We start from the raw sequence: 21,420 nt of genomic DNA, 5'->3' as shown, positions 1-21,420 counted from the left end.
CGGCGTGAGGTCACTTCCGGCGTGGGCCCGGGGAAGCGGAGCGGCCCCGAGAACCGGACCCGCCATGGCCTCGCTGCTCAAGGTGGACCCGGAGGTGAAGCTCAAGGTGCGCCCGGCCCCGCCGCTTGCCCCGCCCCGCCTGGCCTCGCCCGGCCCGGTTCGGTCCCGCTCGGCGGCCGCCTCCGCTCTTGCTGGCGCCGGCCCGGGGCGGGGCGGGCTTGGGGCCGCCCCGCGGTGCCTCCCTGCAGCGCCGGGGGGCGGGGATGCGGCCGGGGCTGGGCTGCGGCCGGCCCCGAGCCGGGCCCCGTGTGCCGGGGGCGGCCCGGCGGATCCTTGGCCCCGGCGGATCCTTGGCCCCGGCGGGAGCTGCGCGGTTTCCAGCTCCCCGCAGCGCCCGGGGGCGGGGGCGGGAGGACGGAGCCGCTCCGGGCAGCTCCCGCTCGGTGTTGGCGGGCTCCTCCCGGTCCCCCGGGAGAACGGGAGGGTCATGCGGGGCTCAGCGCGACCTCCCCGGGCCCCGCTGTTCAGAGCGACCCTGACGTGTCCCTGTTTCGTTCTGTAGGTTGACTCCTTCAGGGAGCGGATCACGAGTGAGGTGAGTGCCAGGGCTCGGGCAGGAAGGAGGTTTTTTTGGCCTTATCTTTCTGACACACTCGATTGTGGGCTGAGCCTGCCCTGGCAGCTTAGCAACACCCAGCAACACCCAGCTGGTGCCCTCATCACTGCAGTGAGGCTCCTGAGCCTCGTGGCTTTCTTCTCACCTGGGCTTTGTTTGGTGTTGGCAGCAGGAAGCAGTCGGTTCTCTTTGTTTCCTGCTTGTGCACAGATGATTTCCCTGCTGCTCTTGCCTGCTAGTGGGAGCCACGTGGCCTTCTCCCACATCACTGTTTGTTCTTTCTTTCTTAGGCTGAAGACCTCGTAGCAAACTTTTTTCCAAAGAAGCTGTTAGAACTCGATGGATTCCTTAAGGTAGGGTGTGCCCTGTGCTTTGTGTCCTTTTCCACTCTCAGCTACATTTTGGAAGTGTTGTGGCAGGTCTCTCCATGGGTGTTTTCCGTGCATTTCACCTTGCTGCAGAGACACAAGGCAGCAGCTGCAGTGCTGTTGGCTCTGGAGGGGTGCTGCCTTGTGCAGTTTGCTTTCTGTGATGTCTCACATTTATCTTTCTCCCCAGTGTGCTGTTCCTGGCACTGCTGAGGGGTCCACAGCCTATTGCCAGACCTTCTATCTTCACTCATCCCAGTTTTGAACAAGAAGGAGGCTTGAATCTTTTGTCTTGTTGTGTTTGGTGTGGCAGAATTTGTTAGCTCGTGATCAGGTAACAAATCTGCTTTACTTTGCAGGAGCCCATCCTGAATATTCATGATCTTACTCAGATCCATTCGGACATGAACCTCCCAGTGCCTGACCCAATTCTTCTCACCAACAGCCACGATGGGCTGGATGGGGTAAGGTTACTCTCCTGGCTGTGATCCCAACCCCTGTTAAAACTGCATGGTTTGCTCTGTGCTGGGGTAGGATATTATTTAATACCAGGCCTTGGCCCAGAGGCTTTTAGAGATTGATCTCTCGAGCCTGGAGGTAACACTGCTCTGCAGCTCTTCCTGGGATTTCAGGAAGAATGCTCAGAAACCAGGAACATGGCAGGGCTCTAAGTTTTCCTTTTTTTTTTCCTTTGCAACGTTTTTATAGCTTACAACTAGTTTGTGAATAAAACACTTTGTATGTTTTAGCCAAATATGAAAAAGAGGAAGCTGGAAGACCACGAAGAGACCTTTCAGGGTAAGACTCCCCGAGTCCCTTGTATTGCTGCCTGCCCCCTGGACTGCTGCACTGAGCCTTGGAGATGCCAATTGTGCAAGCCCCACTTGCCCTGCCCTGCCAGCAGCTGCTCCTCGTGCAGGCCAGAGCCTGACCTACAGATGTTCTGATGTGGAGGATTGAGGTTCCAGCTCCTAGAAGCATAATTAGTACTTCTCTGATAGACATAAGTAGTACTTGGCTGGATCTTGGCCTGCTGACGGAGGCAGCTGATCTCCTGGTGGCCCTGTGCAGTTCCTCTCTTTGTCTGGAAGAACATTCCAGGCTTTGCATTAAGCTGAGACAGAAACTTCTTGTGCACCAGGAAAACCCTTTGTGCTCAGCATCCTCGAGCTCTTCAGTCTCATGCTGCTCTGGGTTCTCTCTTTTCCTTCCCTTGTGTTCCCTGCTTGTCCCGTGTCCCTTTCCCCTTCCCTACAGGTGGCCATAGCCTGGCTCAGTCCCTTTCTGGCCTTGGCAGAGATGAGTGAGGCTCAGGTGGCCCCTCAGTCCAACCCTGGTGCAGCTGCTCCTGCGAGTCCCTGACGCTGGGGTTTGTCTCTGCCACAGGTACCAAAGTGTTTGTGATGCCCAATGGGATGCTGAAGAGCAACCAGCAGCTGGTGGACATCATTGAGAAAGTGAAACCAGAGATCAGGCTGCTCATTGAGAAGTGCAATACGGTGGGTGTGAGCCTGGAGCAAGGGGAGGCAGCGGGGTGGTGTTACCCCTGGAGAGCTGGGGCTGTGGAAGGAGCAGGTCCCTCTGTGCTGCAGATGAGGAAAGGCAGGGCTTTGTGCTGTCTGACAGGGGCTGGGGGGCAGGTGAAACCCTTGGGGAGCTCTGTGGTTCACCTGAAGGAGAAGGATGTCTGTTACCTGGCCTCGTGAGGCTTTGCCTTGCCCTTCTTTTGCCCAGGCACAGATTCCTGCCAAGGGCTCCTGTGGCATGGTGAGGAGAGATTTCCATGGGAAGCTGGGCCTGTGCTGGCTTGCATGGCATCCCAGCCATGTGGGAAGTGATCTTGGAAGTGTTATAGGTGCATAAGGGACCTGCAGCAGTTCTTCATGAGCTGTGTTGCAAAGGCAGAGTCCTGGGAGCTTTTGCTGACATTCCTGAGAGAAGTCTTTGTGCAGATGTTGGCATTGGTCAGTGCTGTGATCTCTCCACTGCAGGTCAAAATGTGGGTGCAGCTTCTCATTCCCAGGATAGAGGATGGGAACAACTTTGGTGTTTCTATTCAGGTAAGGCACTGCTCTGTGCTCCAGGGACTTGGATCTCTGGGCTTCCTCTGAATCTTGCAGTTCATAGTGTCCAGCAGCTGCAGTCATGGGGGTGGCTGAGATTTTAAAACCCAAACCTGAATTTGATGTGGTGCTGCTGAGACAGTGCTTCCTGGGCCCTGAAGGCCAGCTGCAGCCTACTGCAGCTCACAGCTTCCTTGTCTCCCCTGCAGGAAGAAACAGTTGCTGAGCTTCGGACTGTGGAGAGTGAGGCAGCATCTTACCTGGACCAGATTTCTAGGTAGGCATGCAAGAACAGACTTCTTTTTTGGGATCTCCTTGTAAGAGGAATGTGTTTGGGAAAGGTCCTCCAGCTGTTGTTACAGGGCAGCTTGGACCTGGAAATAATTCTGGTTGTTCATCTGAGCTTCAATTTCTCTCTTTTCCTGCCAGATACTATATCACAAGAGCAAAGTTGGTTTCCAAAATAGCCAAGTACCCTCATGTGGTGAGTCAGCGGGGACGTGGAGATCTACATGGTGGGGGCTTACATGATGCTGGCACTCTGAGCTGCTTTGTCACTGTCCTTTCTGAGCTGAGGGTGCTGGGGGAAGAGTGGGAGATCATACAAGGCCTGAGCTGAAGGTGGGGGTGCTTGTGGAGGGCAGGCAGAGTGTGGGAGGCTGGGCTGAGCCCCGTGTGCCCCCGTGTCTGCAGGAGGATTATCGCCGCACCGTGACGGAGATCGACGAGAAGGAGTACATTAGTCTGCGCCTCATCATTTCAGAGCTGAGAAATCAATATGTGAGTGAAAACACACAGCTCACACTGTGCTCCTGCTGCTGCTCCTCTCCCCTTTCCCCCTGAGCATGGCCACTCCTGGAGGAAGCCTGCCTGCTTCCCACTTTGGCTCCAGCAAAGTGCTTCTCCACCCTCTCCTAGAGGTGCAGATGTTTCCAGCAGTGTTCACAGGGCCCTAGTGCAAAATATTCCTGTCCCCTCTGTGTGAACCTGGTCCTCAGCTCTTGATACAGTACAAGCCAATCCTAGGGTTTCTGAATGAATGTTTTTGGTATTACATGTAGTGGCTTCTGTAAGGTCTGGCTGAAGGAAGCCCTTACCTTAACCAGGTGTGTGGTTGCACACAGGGGTTGAGGGTGGTGCTGCTGTGGTAACCACTGCTTATGGTGAAAGCTGGATGGCTTCCTGTCTGAGTCCTGTTCTTCCTTTTTGCAGGTCACTTTGCATGACATGATCCTTAAAAACATTGAGAAGATCAAGAGGCCTCGGAGCAGCAATGCTGAGACCCTCTATTAAGTGTCAACGTTTGAACTTGAGAACTGTTCAGTCAACTAAAGACCGTCATTGCCTTGGTTTGTTACGTGACTATCGAGATGGGAAACTGGCTGGAAATAGTATTGCATTCTTAGTTAAACTCTAAAGAAATTCTTGCCTAGTTTTGTGATTGGTTTTGTTCAGGTCTCAGGAGCTCTCCCTCTTCCTCTAGTCACTGGTAGCAGAGGCCATGCTGCACTGGATGCCCCAGAGGCTGCAGCAGCCAGGCAGGGACATTCCTTCATGCCTTGCTTCCTACCTGAGTGGGAACAACACTATAGACCAAGCCCTTGTCCTGTCCCATCTCTTGTCTGGTGGCTGCACTGGGGTTTCTGGAGCAGGGCAAACAGCCCAGCACAAGGGCAGCCTGGCAGTGCCACAGCAGGGAAGCTCTCTCCCCACTGCTGGCTGTGGCCAGGCCGCTCTGCCACCAGCTCTGCACTGACCAGGGACCCTGCCCCTTGGCAGCTGTGCTCTGCTGCCTCTGAGCCATCTGCACTCCCTGTCTGGTGCTCTCCTGGCTCAGCAGAGCCTGCCCCACAGGTCTCTGCCTCACCAGTTCTGTCTGGATCAGTGCAGAGCATGAGGCAAATCCTTGGAACTAGAGCTGGTGCTGTCCTGGCTGTCATGAGCTCAGGTGGCTTCTGCCATTTGACTAGAGCCACTTTCTTGGCTGAAACCAATGTTCTTTCACATACATCCCAGTTGCCCCTTCAGCATGGGTTGCTTTTGCCTGGGCTGAGGGAAGGGAGGGAGGGGTTGGAGATCTGATGCTAAAGTCCTAAAATATCTCTGCATGTGATCAGACTGAGTCCCCCTGTCCCTGGCAGTGCTTCCTGGTGCCTGGGCAGAGCAGGCTGGCTGCCACAGCTGGTGCTTGATGGTGAGGGTGGCTGATACCCACCTGGTACCTTGCAGACCTTGCAGTTTTTCCCCTGCAAAGGGCACACTCCCGTGCCTCGTGACTCCTCTAAGCTGCCAGAACATTTCGTGGTCCATTACAAACCCCTCTGGAAATGACTGGTTGTATTGCGTCAGTTTTTGTGTGTGGCAAGTGGGCCCATAACGCTGCAGGCTTCAAAATTTTCTTATTTATAGTATTTCTACTTAAGTCCCCTAATCAGGGAATGTTAAATCATTTGTTTCAGGAACCTTGCTGTTTCCCAGGTCTCGCTGTTACACCTGTATATTCTTATTGTGCAGTAGCCTTAAGAGTTGTGTTAATCTCATTGTAACAACAGTGACAAAATTTTTTTTTTACTTTGTTTTTGGTTGGTTTTTTTTTTCCTCTGCTTCCACATCTAAGAGCCATGTTGTCTCTTGCTGGTTTCCCAGGGATTTGCCCAGAGTGTGGCGGGCTGCTGGCCCCTGCTATAGACTCTTCTGTTGTTGTTTGTAGTAAGTCAACTCTTAGTCTTCCCGCTAATAAATATTCAGTAACAAACCAACTGCGTTGAGCTGCTGTCTGGGAGCAGCACTTCCCCTTGTGTTTCTTTGTATTGATTCCTTTTAATTTGTTCAGCTTTCTTTGCGAGATGAACCTATGTAAACTTTTACCATGTCAAGAAATTAAAATAAGGTACTTGGAATTCTTTCAAGGCAGCCCCTTGTGTGTGATCTGCTGGGCTCTTAGGCCATGCAGTTTTAGTGTCCAGTTCTGGTTCTGCCTTTCTCACACTCAGCTGCTCCTTCCCTTCATTCTCCTCATTCCTCTTTGTTATAAACTAATCTGCTGTGTAGGTTGTTTCTGTTCCATCAGCATGCCTCACATTGGGCATGATTTTTCCCGTGGGCTTGGGATTGATGGAATCTGTCCCATCTCAGCCCAGAATGGGACTTGGGCTGTCCCAGTTCAAACAGACGTGGTGTTTCTCTGAGCCTGCAGTTGCTCAGGGTTTCTCTGCCAGGCAGGTGTCTCGTGGCTGTCCTGATCCAGCACCCAGTGTCTCTGTGGGACACACATCTCTTGCTCCTGGCTGCCCCCGTGTGTGGTACCCAAGGAGAGGCAGCTGCCCTGCAGTCCCCAGCCACAGTGCCCTCTGCTCTTCTGGGCATCATCCTGTTCCTGCCTTTCCTGTGTGCTGGGGCACCGAGGCCTCTCGAGGGGCACTCCAGGCTCTCCTGAGTGTCCTGCCCCCATCTGCAGGGCTGCAGCCCCTCTGAGCCAGCAGAGGGTCCATGGCTGGGTGCCAGACGAGTTGTGCCTGTCCTGGTCATGGTGCTGCCCAGCAGAGTCTGACTGGCCCTGGGAGCAGCTGCAGACTGGAGCTCTGGCTGTGGCACCTCCGGCTGCCCAGGAGTGGGAGCAGCCACTTGTGCAGGGAAGTTCCTGCAGTGTGGGAAAGCCCTGCAGGTGCCTGACCCGTGCAGGGAGGGGGCACTGAGCTGCACACAGATCTCAGGGCCAAGGCAGCTGGAGCAGAGCCCAAAGGAAGGACTTGCTGGCAGGACTTGGTGTGGTGCAGCACGAGGGGCTCCTCCTCACCCCAGTCAAAAAATCTGCACTCCCAGGGAGCCAGTGCCAGCACTCCCATGGGAGGATGGAGCATCCAGGACAATTGTCTTGGCAGGTGCTGGCAGGGAGTGGGGTTCCTCTGTGGGAGCAGGGGAGGGTTTGTTTTCTAGGAGCAGTTGCAGTGTGCAGTCAGGGCTCTCTGCTTCACCAGTCCTTGAAACATCCCAGCTAAAAGTGCAGGGGAGGAGAATAATGGCTCAGCAGCTGTGTGCAGCCACAGGCACTGCCAGCAGCACAGCTGGAATGGAGCAAGGGTCAGGCAGGTCCCACTGTTGTGCTTTGCATAAGCTGAGAGTGGGAGCTTTCTGAAGTCTGAGCTCTGGTTTGGGGCTTGCTCAAGCCTGCTGGTGTTGGGAGTGTTGGCAGGGGTGTTCCTCCTGTGCCCTTTCCCCAGCTGTCACAGTTACTGTCTCCGAGTTTCCCCAAGCCAAAGCCTGTCTGGTTTGGGTTTCAGTAAATTTCAGATGCTATTTTTTGCCACCTCTACCTTTCTGTGTGCGTGAAAAACAGCACTCCCATCTCCCTTGCTGTGTCTGGGGAACGTGGGCAATTTAGCAAATACAAGATGGGCAGTGCCTACAAGCAACCACGCAGCCAAAATAAAACATGGGTAGGATGTGAATTCTCCATGGGGCGTGGGTCAGTGATGGGCTGATCACACTGGGCACTGGCATGTGGGAAGCAGTACGTGCACTGAGCAGGTCATAAACAAGTTAGGGAGAAGTTACAAGTTGCTGCTGTTATTACAGAGACGTGCAATTTCTTTAATTCTAGGTTAGCTTTAAGCTGCTGCAGGCTCCTTTTGGAGAGGGTACACAAGCAATTCCATGGTGTGTGTGGCCCCCAAAGATCCCTCATTGCTTTCCATCAGGCAGCTATTGACACAGGTTCTGGCTCTGCAGACTTAGTTAATTACTCTGCTTCCTCAAATTCCTACTGCAGGATGAAGATGGATTTAGGGCTGTTTTGTTTATTCTGAATCAGCTTTAAACCAGCACTGGAAAAGTCCAGCAGAAACAGACAGGACTAAAAAACCTGTTATCAGACAAGGCCTCCGTGGCACAGGCTCTGCAGTGGGGCAGAGGCAGTGCAGAAAGCTGCCATCCTTATCCAGCAGCCCTGGGGTGTGTGCTGTGGTTGGTTTGTCATGGGGATGTCAGTACAGATTAGGGTTTCTCTTTCTTTCCAAGCCCCCAACGTGCAGAGAACCAGGAGTGTTCCCACAGTCTATTTCTGGATCTCTCTCAGCCCAGCTGCAGGGTTGAGTTGTGATTTGTGGGGCAGGAAGGCCTGTGGAGTTTTCCTAAACTACTGCTGTGCTGCTTGGAAAGGGCCCTTCTGTAATTGCAGCCTGTGGCGTGGCTTTGAGGAGCTGGAGATGCAAACCCAAGGGGCAAAGTCAAACCTGAACAATCTCTTTGTGCTTCTCAAAGGAAAGATCCACATGAGCTTTGTCCTGCAGCCATGGAGGTTCTGTTGCAGTCTCACCTTGGCTGTGCTGGTGTGTGTGCCAGCAGAGCACTTGTCCCATTCCTGGGAGGCAGCAGGTATGTCCTGGCTGTGCTCCAGACCTGACTCAGGACAGCAGTGTTTTCTGTGCTCCAGACCTGGCCCAGGACAGCAATGTTTTCTGTGCTCCAGACCTGGCCCAGGACAGCAGTGTTTTCTGTGCTCCAGACCTGGCCCAGGACAGCAATGTTTTCTGTGCTCCAAACCTGACCCAGGACAGCAATGTTTTCTGTGCTCCAGACCTGGCCCAGGACAGCAGTGTTTTCTGTGCTCCAGACCTGGCCCAGGACAGCAGTGTTTTCTGTGCTCCAAACTTGACCCAGGACAGCAGTGTTTTCTGTGCTCCAAACCTGACCCAGGACAGCAGAGCTGCTGCTCTCTGCTCCAAGTGAAATGGGCACCATGTTCCAGGCCAAAACCAAAAGGGAATTTTTCTTCCAAGCCTAACCTCAGGTAATCCTTGAAACCTGACTGACTAGGAAATCAGTGCTGCTTTGCCTTGTTTGGCGTTACCCAGAGGCATTTGATTCTGCTGCTGGGAGCTGATGAGAGCAGGTATTTCTGCCACCTGTGGCTGCTGTGTCCCATGCAGCCACGGCTCTGTTTTCCTCTGTGCTGTCCCTGCCCGTGCTGTGTCTGTGCTGCAGCGAGCCCTTTGCTGGCTCTGTGGCTGCATGAAGCAGAGCTGTGGCTCTGAGGCTCTCCTGGCTGGTGAGGCAGAGCCCTGTGTGCTGGCACAGACATGGTGAGTGTGTCCCTGGCCTCACAGCTGCCCTGAGGAAGGCTCAGGCTGCCAGTGGTGCTGAGGATAATGGAGTGTGTCCCACGGCAATGTGGCTTTCTGCCTCCCAGCCTGGTGTCTGAGCACAGAGGGGTGAGCCCCAGGCAGGATGTGCTGCAGAGGAAGAACCAGGGGCTGGTGGGCGCTGTCTGCCATCAGGAAAATGATGCAAGGAAGAGAAGACGAGGGTGAGGTGAGGTGAGGCTGGCAGCAGGAGTGGAAATATTGGGTTGAATCTCCAGCCATGGTTCTTTTGGATGCCTTGTCCTACTCAGCACCAGCTCTGGGACTGCAGCCAAGGTGGTGAGTCTTGTCTACCCCGAGCATCTGCTGCGTGGCAGGAGGGAGCACCAAGTCCTGGCTGCCTTGCTCTGCCAGGGCTGTGAGCAGCACTGAGGCCAGCAGGGACTGTCCTTGGGGTGGCACAGAGCAGCTGTGCTGCCCAGCCTGGGCACTGGCTTGGCAGCACTGACAGCAGGCACTGCCAGGTGTGGGTTCAGGGTTCTTCTCTCCTTGAGGGAACCTCTTGGAAGCTGCACCTCGGTTTATCTGTGAATTGGAGGCAGAGACAAAGGCTGGATGATCCTGTGGCAGTGCAGTGCTGGGGATAAATTGGCTCAGAGCTGGTCTGAGGTGCAAACTAAGAGCTGCTTGTTCACAGCACGTTGGGGCCTGATTCTCATCCTGAACTACATCTCCATGCCTGCCAAAGTTTTTCTGCTGCTACACAGAAGGATGTGTTTTCAGCAAAGGCTTCCATGTGGAAGACTGAAAAAAATTAAATAAAAAGTAACTCCAAGCTTGGAATGGTGTTGCCAGGGAGAATGTTTACAAGGAAGCAGCCTGATAAACAAGGAAAAGCGGTGAGTTGTAAAGAGGTGAAATTGTACAGTGTGGCAACAATTCCGAGCTTGTCAGAGCCTCACAGTGGTCACAGCCACCACAGGCTGACTGCAGAATCTCCGTTTTTACAGGCAGCCTCAGGAAAGCAGGCTGGACTGAAAAAGTAACGGAATTATGTGGAACTTGTCTGAGTCACTGACCCTACATCTCCACAAGTTCTTTCAGGGCACTGCTGTGAAGGAGGACCAAAGAGGCTGCAGCTGAGAGGAGATCTGCCCTTTCTGGTCACCAAGGGTTTCAGATCTCCTCCCCTAGCCTCTCCCAGTCTTTTGTACTTTCTGTGTTAATCCATCCAGTGCAGCACACACTGACAGAGGCAGGAGCTGGAAAGCCTGCTCTGAAAGTCTCTGAATGCTGCTGGACCAGCTGCAGGCATGAACCTGAAAACCGTGCTCATCCTCCTCGGTCTGGCATTAGCCACGATCTTCGCTCTGGTCTGCGTGCTGCTGACCAGAGAAAGGACCCCCAGAAGCTGCCAGCACCTGCCCCCGGAGCAGGAGGACACGGAGGATGGGCAGAGCCTGGTGTTTGCTGACCTGACAGCTGAGGAGATGTCCCAGGTGGTGCTGTACCTGCGGGGCCACCTCGGGGTGCCGCTGGTGGACGCGTCCCGTGCCAAACCCTCGGAGAACTGCATCGCCTGGCTGGATCTGCAGGTGCCCGCCAAGGCAGAGGTGCTGCGGTTCCTGGACGGCGGCGGGGCTCGTCCCCCCCGGGAGGCTCTGGCCGTGCTGTACTTTGGGCAGCAGCCAGAGCCCAACATCACCGAGTACGTGGTGGGGCCGCTGCCCGGGCCGGCGTACCACCGGGACGTGACGGTGCAGAAGTACGGGGGGAAGGTGCCCTACCACCGCAGGCCCACGCTGGCTGTGGAATACAAGCAGATCGGAGGGTTTCTGAAGAGCCAAGTGTTCCCCTCGGCTCCAGCTTTCATGCAACAAGTAATGGAGTACGACGGAGCCAATCTTGCCGCGGTGACGGCCGCTCCCCGCGGATTCCAGTCTGGGGATCGGGTCACCTGGTTTGTCCTGTTTCAGAACGTGAGTGGATTCTTTGTGCACCCGGTGGGGCTGGAGGTGCTGGTGGACCACAGCAGCCTGGACGTGTCGCAGTGGGCGGTGAGCAGGGTGTTCTACAACGGGCAGTACTACAGGGACATGGTGCAGCTGGAGAGTGCCTACGTGCAGGGTCGGGTCAGCGTGGAGAAGGTGAGGAGAGCACCGTGGGACGGGGACTTCTCGTCCATGAAGCCCCGAGCGCCTGCGGCCGCGCTGTTCCCGCTGCAGTTTGAGCCGCAGGGTCCCCGCTACAGCGTCAGGAACAACCGGGTGCTCTTCCAGGGCTGGAGCTTTGCCTTCGGGATGAGCGTGAGCACGGGCCTGCGGCTGTTTGACATTCGACACAAGGGGGAGAGGGTTGCCTATGAGATCAGCGTGCAGGAGGCGCTGTCCGTGTACGGCTCCAACTGCCCGGCCGGGATGTCCACCCGCTACATGGACGGCAGCTTTGGCCTGGGCCGCTACACCTCGCCCCTGGTGCCAGGGGTGGACTGCCCCTACCTGGCCACCTACGTGGACACGCACTCTCTGTCTGACAGCCTGAGGCCCAAGAAGAGGAAGGCTTCGCTCTGCGTCTTTGAGCACAACCTGGGCTCCCCTCTGAGGCGCCACTACTCCAACTTGCAGTCGCTCTACTACGGGGGGCTGGTCAACTCCGCTCTGGTCCTTCGCTCCATCGCCACCGTGGGCAACTACGACTACGTGTGGGACTTTATCTTCTACCAGAACGGGGCCCTTGAGGGCAAGGTGCAGGCCACGGGGTACCCAAGCTCGTCCTTTCTCCATGGGGATGGCCTGAGATACGGCAATAGGCTTTGGGAGCACACCCTGGGTACGATACACACCCATTTTGTCAACTACAAGGTGGACTTGGATGTGGGAGGTAGGTCTGGATGTTCTCTTAATGCCTGCCATTGTTCTGATAAGCCCCAGAGCTTTGGGGTTTGCCTCCTCGTCCATACAGTCCCTAATAACTCACATCAGAACTCTGCTTCTTTATTCTCCTAACCTCTTCTTTCATCGCAAAATTATCTTTCGATCTATAAAACAGTCTGTCAAGGTCATTGAGTGGAAAGCAGTGGGAATTTCTGGGAGCTCTGTGTTCAGCTCAGGGAAAGTATGAAAGGTAGCAGCTGAAAAATGTTTGTGTTTCCTTGAGGCCTCCCGTCTGGCACGGTGTGTGTTGCCACAGGCAAGGCCGGGCAGACGGGGAGTTGGCCCTGTCTGAGCACAGAGTGAGCCTGCTTTCACAGCACTGCTGCTGCTCCTGGCACTCCTTCTCCCTTGGGAAAATCCTCCTGGTGTCTCACTGCCCCATGTAAAGCAGGGCAGGTATCCTGGTGCTCAGTGGGGCTGAGCTCCTGCAGATCCCTCCCCTTCTTCCCTTGAGGAAACACTGGGGTGTTGGATCCTGGATTGTGAAGCTGCTACAGCGACCCAGCGAGGTCCCCTGCTCCCGTGTGCAGTCACAGCCTGGCAGTGGATGTCTGCACAGGGTTTTTGAGCCCAGGAGCAGCCCCCTGCTCACAGTGAAGTGCTGGCAGCTCCCTGGAAGTGCAGGGATGCTCGGGGCACCTCTGAGTCGCCCAGAAGGCGATGGCAGCTCCTGCAGTCTGGGGACAGTGGGGCCAGACCTGGTGCCTGTTGTTGAAAACAGCTTCTGTCAAAGGCAGAGGGAAAATGTTCTACATCTGCACAGGACCGAAGAGGTCGCTGGTGGGCAGTGGCTACATCTGACCAGCCTAAAGAGAAATGCAGGGACAGGGAACAGGAACAGCCCCAGGGATCCCGGCTGTCTCCTGCCGTGTGGAAAGTAACCTCAGAGCTGTGTTGGTCAAGCTGCAGCTAACCCCAGAGCAAGCATTTGGTGTCCTCCTGTGATGCAGGGGTTTGTGTGGCCTTGAAAGGTGCTGCTGCTGTTGTTACAGTCAAAATCAGGGCTGGTACTGGTTCCTTCCTGCAAGCAAGGCTCAAGAATGTGCTAAAATACCGTTCCTGTTTGGGGGTAAGGTCCTTTTCTGTGACTTCAATGCCCCTGTGTTTACAGAGCCTGAGCCCTGACTGCTGTACAGCCCTCCTGAGCAGAGCTGTGTAAATCCCAGACTGTTCCTGTGGTGAGAGGGGAGCCCTGTCCAGGCAGGAGGGCTCGGGGCTGTGTAGGGAGCTCCTGCAGATCCCTCCCCTCCTTCTCTTGAGGAAACACTTGGGTGTTGGATCCCGAGTTGTGGAGCCACTACAGTGACCCAGAGAGGTCCCCTGCTCCCGTGTGCAGTCGCAGCTTGGCTGCCCCAGGTGCTTCCAGTGTGCAGGATGAGCAGTAACAAACTTGTGCTCTAGTTAATTAGACTGTGCTTGCGTGGGAGGCAAACCTGTCCTTCTGTCCTGGGGTGGAAGAACATCCCTTGTCCCCTCTTGTCTCTCATAGCCTCTGCTGCAGAGTGGTGCTGCCCAGCTTGGACAAGTGTCCAGCCCTAGGTCCACACAGGGGGTGTTGTCATGGCACGTGGGGCTGCAGAGCAGCAGCTGCTCCTGGACAGGGTCAGTGCTCAGAGCCCAGGGAGAGCAGGCACTGTGATGTCCTTGGGGAACAGGGCACTGTGGGCACTCTCCTCAGTTACTTTGTTTTGGCTCCACAGGGGTGAAAAACTCCCTCATGGCCCATGACATGGCATTTGAGATGGCACAGGCTCCCTGGAGCCCAGAGCAGCAGATAGAGCGGCCACGACTCACCAGGAAAGTCCTGGACACAGAAGACCAGGCTGCCTTCCGACTCCAGTCCAAGATGCCCAGATACATCTACTTTGCAGCCAACAGCAAAAACAAGTGGGGCCACCAGCGTGGCTACAGGATCCAGATCAGCAGTTCTGCAGGGGACCACATCCCCGAGGCCAGTTCCATGGAGAGGGCCATCAGCTGGGCAAGGTCAGGCTGCTGTGGCTGGCGTGGCAGGCTCTCAGAGACCCCCTCAGCCCTGCCAGCTGGGAAGGCATTGCTGGATGTCCCTTGATGGGAGGCACAGGGAAGCACTCTTCTGGGCTTGCTCCATCCGAGCAGGCCTGTGCTCTGCAGGCTTTCAGGAGTTGATTTAGCTCTGCCCTGCCTCGGGGGGCTGCTCCCCTCTCTTTTCTTGTCCTCAGGTACCAGCTGGCTGTCACCCGGAGGAAGGAGGAGGAGCCCACCAGCACCAGCATCTACAACCAGAACGACCCCTGGACACCCACTGTGGCCTTTGCTGACTTCATCAACAACGAGACCATCACCAACGAGGTGAGCTGGGGTCTCTGGGCTGGAATGCAACACCCAGCCCAGGCTCAATGGGAGCCCCAAGGAGCAGGGAGACTCCAGCACCACCCCTGGGACAATGTGCCCAGCTTTGAGAGCAGCAGCCCAGAGGAAAGTGGGCTTGAGCATCCCCTTCTCTGTGTCTGCTTGGTACTTTGGTCAGAGAACACAGAGAGTGTGTGCAGAGCAGAGCTTGTTTCTCCTGAAATATGAGTCTCCTCAAGCCAGGTCTCATAAGCTCTGGGAGATCTATTTCACACCAAAGATAGCTGAGCTACCTTAGAAGGCATAAAATCAGCAGAATGGCTTCTGTGGTAGTGTTGGAAACAAAAAGGTTTTAATAAAAGCCAAAATAACAAACTCTTTACAGAGAAAAACCGATCCAGGTGCAAGAGGCCCTCTTGCTCTTGGTAAAACACCTCACAAATGTGATCACTCTGTCAACAAAAGGCTCAATGGGAGCCCCAAGGAGCAGGGAGACTCCAGCACCACCCCTGGGACAATGTGCCCAGCTTTGAGAGCAGCAGCCCAGAGGAAAGTGGGCTTGAGCATCCCCTTCTCTGTGTCTGCTTGGTACTTTGGTCAGAGAACACAGAGAGTGTGTGCAGAGCAGAGCTTGTTTCTCCTGAAATATGAGTCTCCTCAAGCCAGGTCTCATAAGCTCTGGGAGATCTATTTCACACCAAAGATAGCTGAGCTACCTTAGAAGGCATAAAATCAGCAGAATGGCTTCTGTGGTAGTGTTGGAAACAAAAAGGTTTTAATAAAAGCCAAAATAACAAACTCTTTACAGAGAAAAACCGATCCAGGTGCAAGAGGCCCTCTTGCTCTTGGTAAAACACCTCACAAATGTGATCACTCTGTCAACAAAAGGCACATCCCTATATTCTCCCTGTGGAGAAATGCTGGCAAAATGTCATGAAAATCTCTGTGAGGCCAAAGTGAGGCCATGGAGGTCAAGGCAAGGGTCCTTCCACTGGGTGAATATCTGCAGCCATGGCTGTGGCAGGTCTTTGGGAAGGGAGGAGCTTTCCCAGGAGAGAGGAGTTTGGTGTGTGGGAATGCAGCTGGCTGGTGCCCATCGGGGTCCCCCTCCTCCTCTGTCACTCTCCACTGCCTCACGTGTATTTTGGTCACTGCAGCTTCTGAAGTAACCCTGGGCTTGTGGCTCTTCCCTGCCTAGGACCTGGTTGCCTGGATAACTGCTGGCTTTCTCCACATTCCGCACTCTGAGGATATTCCCAACACTGTGACCGTGGGAAACTCGGTTGGTTTTCTCCTGAGGCCCTACAACTACTATGACCTGGACCCCTCTATATACTCCCAGGATGGTGTGTTCTTCACCAGCGAGCAGGACTTTACAGCATGTGAAATCAACCCTCTTGCCTGCTTGCCCAAAACTGCCTCCTGTTTGCCAAACTTCCCACCATTCACCTATGATGGTTTTCGAAATATGAGCAGGGTTTAATTCTGCAGGATGGTGAGGAGATGTGGTCAGAGACACCAGGCTGACCGTTCTGTCTCCGATTTTCAGCTTTTTAGTGAAGTTGTCTCCATTTTCAGTTGTCCAGTGACTTCACATTTTGTCATTGCTTTTGAAATAGTGCTCTTGAAGAGGGAAACATGATTTTCCTAGCATGATGTGAGATGGAAGTCTACATTATCTGTTAGTTCCTGAACTTGAGTCTATTGCCAGAGGAAAGTGAGGAGAGAATCCTGTTCCTCTGCTGTAGAAGCAAGTGCTGTGTAGTGCATATCTCAGGTTAAAATAATGAAAATGGTGCTGGTCCAATGCTCTCAAGTGTCTCGTTCTTACAACTTACAGCAGCGTCTCCTGGGGGTGGTGCTGGTCTCTGCCATGTTTCCTGTGCCCACAAACCAGCCCAGCGTGGCTCTGGGTCTTGTCAGGGCACGGGGATGTCCAGCTGGAGGGCAGGAGGGACAAGCTGTGGTGGAGGTGGGCACTGGCACCAAGCCCTGTGGCTGTTGGGCTGTTGGGTCGTGGCCAGGACTGTGTGGGTTGTGGCTCTCAGGCCCTCAGTGCTGGGCACAAGGCGGGGATCTGGACAGGACCTTGCAGGAAGGGGTTTAATGGCTTTAATGGTTTCATCTTTCCTGGCTGTTGGTGATGCAGGATGGCCAGTGCCACTGCCTGTTTGGCTGGACCCTGTTCCCCTCCTCCAGCCCCATCTGTGCTAGGCTGTAACTCAGGATCAGTGGGCACCTTTGGAAGGTGACAAACAGCTGTCCCCTGCCCCCTGGCTGCAGGACCATGGGGATGCTGGCAGCAGCAGTGATGGCAGGGCTGTGTCAGGATGGGGCAGTGGTGCTGTGTTTAGCACTGCTCTGCACTGGGAAGGATTGTCTCTCCAGCCACTGCTGCCAGCCCAGCATCTGCGGGGTTAAGAGAAAGAGAAGTGAGAATGTGCTTATTCCCCCTAAACAACTGCATCCATCCTCTCCAAGCTCTGCAGTGTAGGATCTGGGACCAGAGGGAAAGGACAGATGTACAAACATTGAATTTACTTAACATTATGGCTCTCTAGGGAAGCACAGCAAAGTTGCCTTTTATGGTTCCCAGCAAATCCTGGCAATGTGTGAGAACGTCCCCTTGCACCCTCCCTACGAGTTCCTCGGGCTGTTCCCTGCTGAGGAAACAGGGGAGGAAAATAAACCCGAGCCAACCCAGCCCCTTGTTTTAGTGAGCTGCTGGGAGGATTCCACAGCTGGAAACTTGTCCTGCCAGACTGCAGGAGCACTGAAAACAGTGCAGGCATGAGCCTGAAAACCGTGCTCATCCTCCTCGGTCTGGCATTAGCCACGATCTTCGCTCTGGTCTGCGTGCTGCTGACCAGAGAAAGGACCCCCAGAAGCTGCCAGCACCTGCCCCCGGAGCAGGAGGACACGGAGGATGGGCAGAGCCTGGTGTTTGCTGACCTGACAGCTGAGGAGATGTCCCAGGTGGTGCTGTACCTGCGGGGCCACCTCGGGGTGCCGCTGGTGGACGCGTCCCGTGCCAAACCCTCGGAGAACTGCATCGCCTGGCTGGATCTGCAGGTGCCCGCCAAGGCAGAGGTGCTGCGGTTCCTGGACGGCGGCGGGGCTCGTCCCCCCCGGGAGGCTCTGGCCGTGCTGTACTTTGGGCAGCAGCCAGAGCCCAACATCACCGAGTACGTGGTGGGGCCGCTGCCCGGGCCGGCGTACCACCGGGACGTGACGGTGCAGAAGTACGGGGGGAAGGTGCCCTACCACCGCAGAGCCGTCACCGGCAGCGAGTACGCCGATATCAACGCCCTCGTTCACAGGGAGCTCAAAAAGGCGCCGCGCTTCCTCGCCGCCTGCTGCGAGTCTGACGGGACCGACCTGGTCACCCTCACCACAGCCCCACGGGGCTTCAAGTCCGGTGACCGCCTCACCTGGTTTGTTCTTTTCCACAATGTGCCTGGCACCGGCTACTACCTGTCCCCAGTGGGGCTGGAGGTGCTGGTGGACCATGGGGACCTCCACGTCTCCCGGTGGCAGCTGCGCAAAGTCTTCTACAACGGCCGGTACTTTGCCAGCACGGGGGATCTGGAGCAGGAGTTTGTGGCTGGCACACTGGAGGTGGTCAGGCTCAAGCAGCCCCAGGCTGATGCAGTTCTGGGCTCAATGAAGCCCCGGCGCCTGCCTGGGCCCCCGGGCCCGCTGCAGTTTGAGCCGCAGGGTCCCCGCTACAGCGTCAGGAACAACCACATCACCTTCCAGGGCTGGAGCATCGCCTTCGGCATGAACCCCAACACCGGCCCGCGCCTCTTTGACATCAGGTACCGCGGGGAGAGGATTGTCTATGAGCTGAGCCTGCAGGAAGCCTTAGCCCTGTACGGCTCCAACTGCCCGGGGGGAATGTCCACCCGCTACCTGGACGGCAGCTTTGGCATCGGCAGGTTTGCCTACGAGCTGGTGCGGGGCCTGGACTGCCCCTACACAGCGACCTACGTGGACCGGCACTACCTGGCAGAGACAGATACTCCCAAAACCAACCAAAACTCCCTCTGCATTTTTGAGCACGACTCTGCCCTCCCTCTGAGGCGCCACTTCTCCGACTCACAGTCCTTCTACTACGGCGGGCTGAGGAAAAACACGCTGGTCATCCGCAGCATCTCCACGCTCATCAACTATGACTACATCTGGGACTTCATGTTCCATGCCAGCGGGGCCGTGGAGGTCCGGGTGCACGCCACTGGCTACATCAGCTCCTCCTTCTTCCATGGCCGAGGCACCGACTATGGCAACAGGGTTGGGCCTCACACGCTGGGGACGATGCACCTCCACCACATCCACTACAAGGTGGACCTGGATGTTGACGGTAGGTCTGGCCACCTTTGTGCATGGCTGTGGTTTACTGTGGCCTGGGCTGCAGAGCTTGAGAGGGTTTTCTGTTCTGCTTCACAGGGCAGCTGAACTCCGTGGAGACCCAGGATATGGAGTACGAGTTTGTCAGAGATCCCTGGAGCACACAGAGCACCATTGAGCGGCCATACCTCCGCAGGGAAAGGCTGCAGAGGGAGGATGAGGCAGCATTCCCACTCCATGTCCCCATGCCCCGCTACCTCTCCTTTGTCAGCCCCAATCCCAACAAGTGGGAGCACCCACGCAGCTACAGGATCCAGATCATCAGCTTTGCTGGGAAGCACCTGCCCACCAACAGCTCCATGGAACGCTCTGTCAGCTGGGGCAGGTGGGTGCCAGGGCTGTGCAGCCTGAGGCTCAGCTGCTTCTGCTCCTGGTGGAGGGAGGTTCTCACCCCTGGGCAGGTCTGCACCAGGCTGCAGGGAAGGGTTAAACAAAGGGTTAAAGCAAACACGCTTTTTCAGAGCTTTTGGCTCTGAAATTTCCTTGACATGTTGCTCAATAACATCTGCTTATGGTAGTTCACAGGCAGGAGTCTGACCCCACGTCAGACTAATTTAGAGCAACCCCGTGTGTTTTTCCCTTTGAGGGGAAGTAGGCTGCAGAATGAATTCCTAAGGGAAGCACTGGCATTGCCAGGTTGTGATATCTTCCCACGAGGACAGAATGCCTTTTTGGAAAATGCTTGGGATAAGCACAGACCAGTCTCACTGCCAGGGTGAACTGGTGGAGCTCATGCTGGGGAAGTCTGTGTGGGGAGAAGCAGCTGTGGCTTAAGGGAGTGCACTGGGCACTGAGTGGCAGCGTTTGCACCTGGATCCATCCACGTTTCCCAGCCATGCTGGAAAAGCCACAGGCAGCAAGGGATCCCCCACAAAGCTTGGAGATGCTGGGGCTGCTGCCCATTATTGCCCTCTTGGCCCTTTCCTCCCTGCCCCAGGGCAGACTGGGGATGCCCAGCCCCAGTTTGGCAGTGCCTCCCTGCTGGCAATGCCATGGCTGGCGTGGCCAGGCCCCTGTGACCCCTGTGCTGGCAGGTACCAGCTGGCTGTCACCCGGAGGAAGGAGGAGGAGCCCACCAGCACCAGCATCTACAACCAGAACGACCCCTGGACACCCACTGTGGCCTTTGCTGACTTCATCAACAACGAGACCATCACCAACGAGGTGAGCTGGGGTTCCTGGGATGGAGGGAAGCTGAACCTTGTGGGGACACCCTGGCTCCTGCCCTGGACAGAAGCTGCTCCTGTCCCAGAGCCAGACTGAGCAGCTGCTGGGCTGGCAGAGTCCTGCTCAGCCTGACAGATGCCTCGTTCCTCTTCTCCCAGGACTTGGTTGCCTGGATCACTGTGGGGTTCCTGCACATCCCTCATGCTGAAGACATCCCCAACACAGTGACAGTGGGGAATGGTGTTGGCTTTTTCCTGAGGCCCTACAACTACTTCAACGAGGACCCCTCAGTGGATTCACCTGACAGTGTCTACTTCAGCAGTGAGCAGGATGCTGGGGCATGTGGGGACAATCCCCTTGCCTGCCTGTCCCCTGCTGCCACCTGTGCCCCCCGCCTGCCCCCCTTCCACTTTGGGGGCTTCCTCAACCTCAGCCTGGCACCGCCTCTTGGCGGGCCCTGATGGGCCAGGGGCTGCTGCTGCCTCTCGGGTGGGTGCTCAGAGGGTCTCTGTCCCACAGCAGGACCTGCCCTCCCCCTGCCCAGGGTGTCCTGTGCTCAGGGTCAGGTTTTGGGAGAAGCTCAGCTCTTGTTTCATCACTGCCAGAGGAGGACCCAAAGCCTCTGAAAAGCAGCTGCTGGAAGTGATTTTTTTGTTTCACCCTGGATGTCACCCTGGGTACTGTGGGGTGCCCACAGCTGCTCCCCTCCTCCGGGATGGGCTTCCACCACCTCCCCATCGCTGCTGCACACAGGGGCACAGTGCTGGCCACAGCACAAAGCTGCAGCTGCCCTCGGAGCTGTGATCCAGCTGAGGTTTTGCCCACAGTGGCAGGAGTGAGTGGTGTGGTGCTGCTGTGGAACTGCCACAGGATGCCCAAATCTCCTCCCCAGCCACACAGCCATTGCAGCATCGAGGGCCAGCAGGGCCAGCTCTGCAGAGGGAGGTGCTGCCCTGGGCTCACTGGGAGGCTGCTGGAGGAGCCCATGGCTGCAGGAGCCCACGGCTGGGCCTCTGGATGGGCACTGCCCGGGCTGGCTGCCCCGTGTGTGCCCTTCCCAATAAACAAGCACTCGAGTGCTTCTCCTGAACAAACTCCCGGGTGCTGCTCTGTCTCCTGTGGCACGGCTGAAGCCCTGTTAGGGATGGCACTGGCTCAGCTCTGTGGGGCTCCCAGGGCTGTGGGGCTGCCCCAGAGCCTGGCACCGTGCCTGGCATGGCTGTGTGAGTTGTCCTGGCGATGCTCCTGGACCCCGGTGCTGGCAGGAGGCTCCTGCCAGGGAATATGGAGCAAACAAGGGAGTTAATGTTTAACAGTTGTTCTGAGCTGTGTTAATCAGTCCTGGGCTTGGCTGCTGCCCAGCCTGCTCAGCCCCCCTGTGTGGGGACCCTTGATTCCACACCCCTAGCTGCATGTGCAGCTCTGGGCTGCAGGATCCCACAGAGCCCCTCCCCA

At 56.0% G+C, this 21,420-nt stretch overlaps 2 protein-coding genes across 6 annotated transcripts; both read left to right on the top strand.

Moving 5' to 3' along the window:
• Positions 1 to 6: 6 nt before the first annotated feature.
• PSME3 (proteasome activator subunit 3) lies at positions 7 to 5,802 on the top strand. Its single transcript, XM_041463078.1, has 11 exons — positions 7 to 106; positions 563 to 595; positions 907 to 969; positions 1,344 to 1,448; positions 1,734 to 1,782; positions 2,371 to 2,483; positions 2,976 to 3,044; positions 3,257 to 3,324; positions 3,477 to 3,531; positions 3,741 to 3,827; positions 4,260 to 5,802. Exons 1-11 carry the CDS (start codon positions 65 to 67, stop codon positions 4,338 to 4,340), a joined length of 765 nt encoding a protein of 254 aa, XP_041319012.1. The 5' UTR covers positions 7 to 64; the 3' UTR covers positions 4,341 to 5,802.
• Positions 5,803 to 8,658: 2,856 nt separating this feature from the next.
• LOC121351145 (membrane primary amine oxidase-like) lies at positions 8,659 to 21,398 on the top strand. Of its 5 annotated transcripts, XM_041463049.1 has the most exons (6): positions 9,275 to 10,026; positions 10,138 to 10,905; positions 17,647 to 18,751; positions 18,838 to 19,123; positions 19,833 to 19,962; positions 20,124 to 21,398. In XM_041463049.1, the coding sequence occupies exons 2-6, from the start codon at positions 10,441 to 10,443 to the stop codon at positions 20,424 to 20,426; spliced, it is 2,289 nt and encodes a 762-aa protein (XP_041318983.1). In that variant the 5' UTR covers positions 9,275 to 10,026; positions 10,138 to 10,440; the 3' UTR covers positions 20,427 to 21,398. The 5 variants fall into 5 exon arrangements, with proteins under 5 accessions (XP_041318985.1, XP_041318984.1, XP_041318983.1 ...); XM_041463051.1 differs by lacking the exons at positions 17,647 to 18,751; positions 18,838 to 19,123; positions 19,833 to 19,962; positions 20,124 to 21,398 and adding exons at positions 11,407 to 12,007; positions 13,761 to 14,046; positions 14,262 to 14,391; positions 15,590 to 16,202 and having other exon boundaries at positions 8,659 to 11,274; XM_041463048.1 differs by having other exon boundaries at positions 9,275 to 10,905.
• Positions 21,399 to 21,420: the final 22 nt, after the last annotated feature.

The sequence above is a fragment of the Pyrgilauda ruficollis genome, unplaced genomic scaffold (assembly GCF_017590135.1).
Source record: "Pyrgilauda ruficollis isolate IOZ18807 unplaced genomic scaffold, ASM1759013v1 scaffold161, whole genome shotgun sequence".
Lineage (NCBI taxonomy): Eukaryota > Metazoa > Chordata > Aves > Passeriformes > Passeridae > Pyrgilauda > Pyrgilauda ruficollis.
Note: the sequence above shows the minus strand (reverse complement) of the source record. Positions and strands in the feature narration are given on the sequence as shown.

Excerpts from the sequence above, each read along its gene's own strand:
- LOC121351145 (XM_041463049.1), top strand. The coding sequence starts at position 10,441 with ATGAACCTGAAAACCGTGCTCATCCTCCTCGGTCTGGCATTAGCCACG. Across the intron at positions 18,752-18,837 it reads GGTGGACCTGGATGTTGACG|GGCAGCTGAACTCCGTGGAG; the intron begins GTAGGTCTGGCC and ends TCTGCTTCACAG. Across the intron at positions 19,124-19,832 it reads CGCTCTGTCAGCTGGGGCAG|GTACCAGCTGGCTGTCACCC; the intron begins GTGGGTGCCAGG and ends CTGTGCTGGCAG.
- PSME3 (XM_041463078.1), top strand. The coding sequence starts at position 65 with ATGGCCTCGCTGCTCAAGGTGGACCCGGAGGTGAAGCTCAAG. Across the intron at positions 1,783-2,370 it reads CCACGAAGAGACCTTTCAGG|GTACCAAAGTGTTTGTGATG; the intron begins GTAAGACTCCCC and ends TCTCTGCCACAG. Across the intron at positions 2,484-2,975 it reads TCATTGAGAAGTGCAATACG|GTCAAAATGTGGGTGCAGCT; the intron begins GTGGGTGTGAGC and ends TCTCCACTGCAG.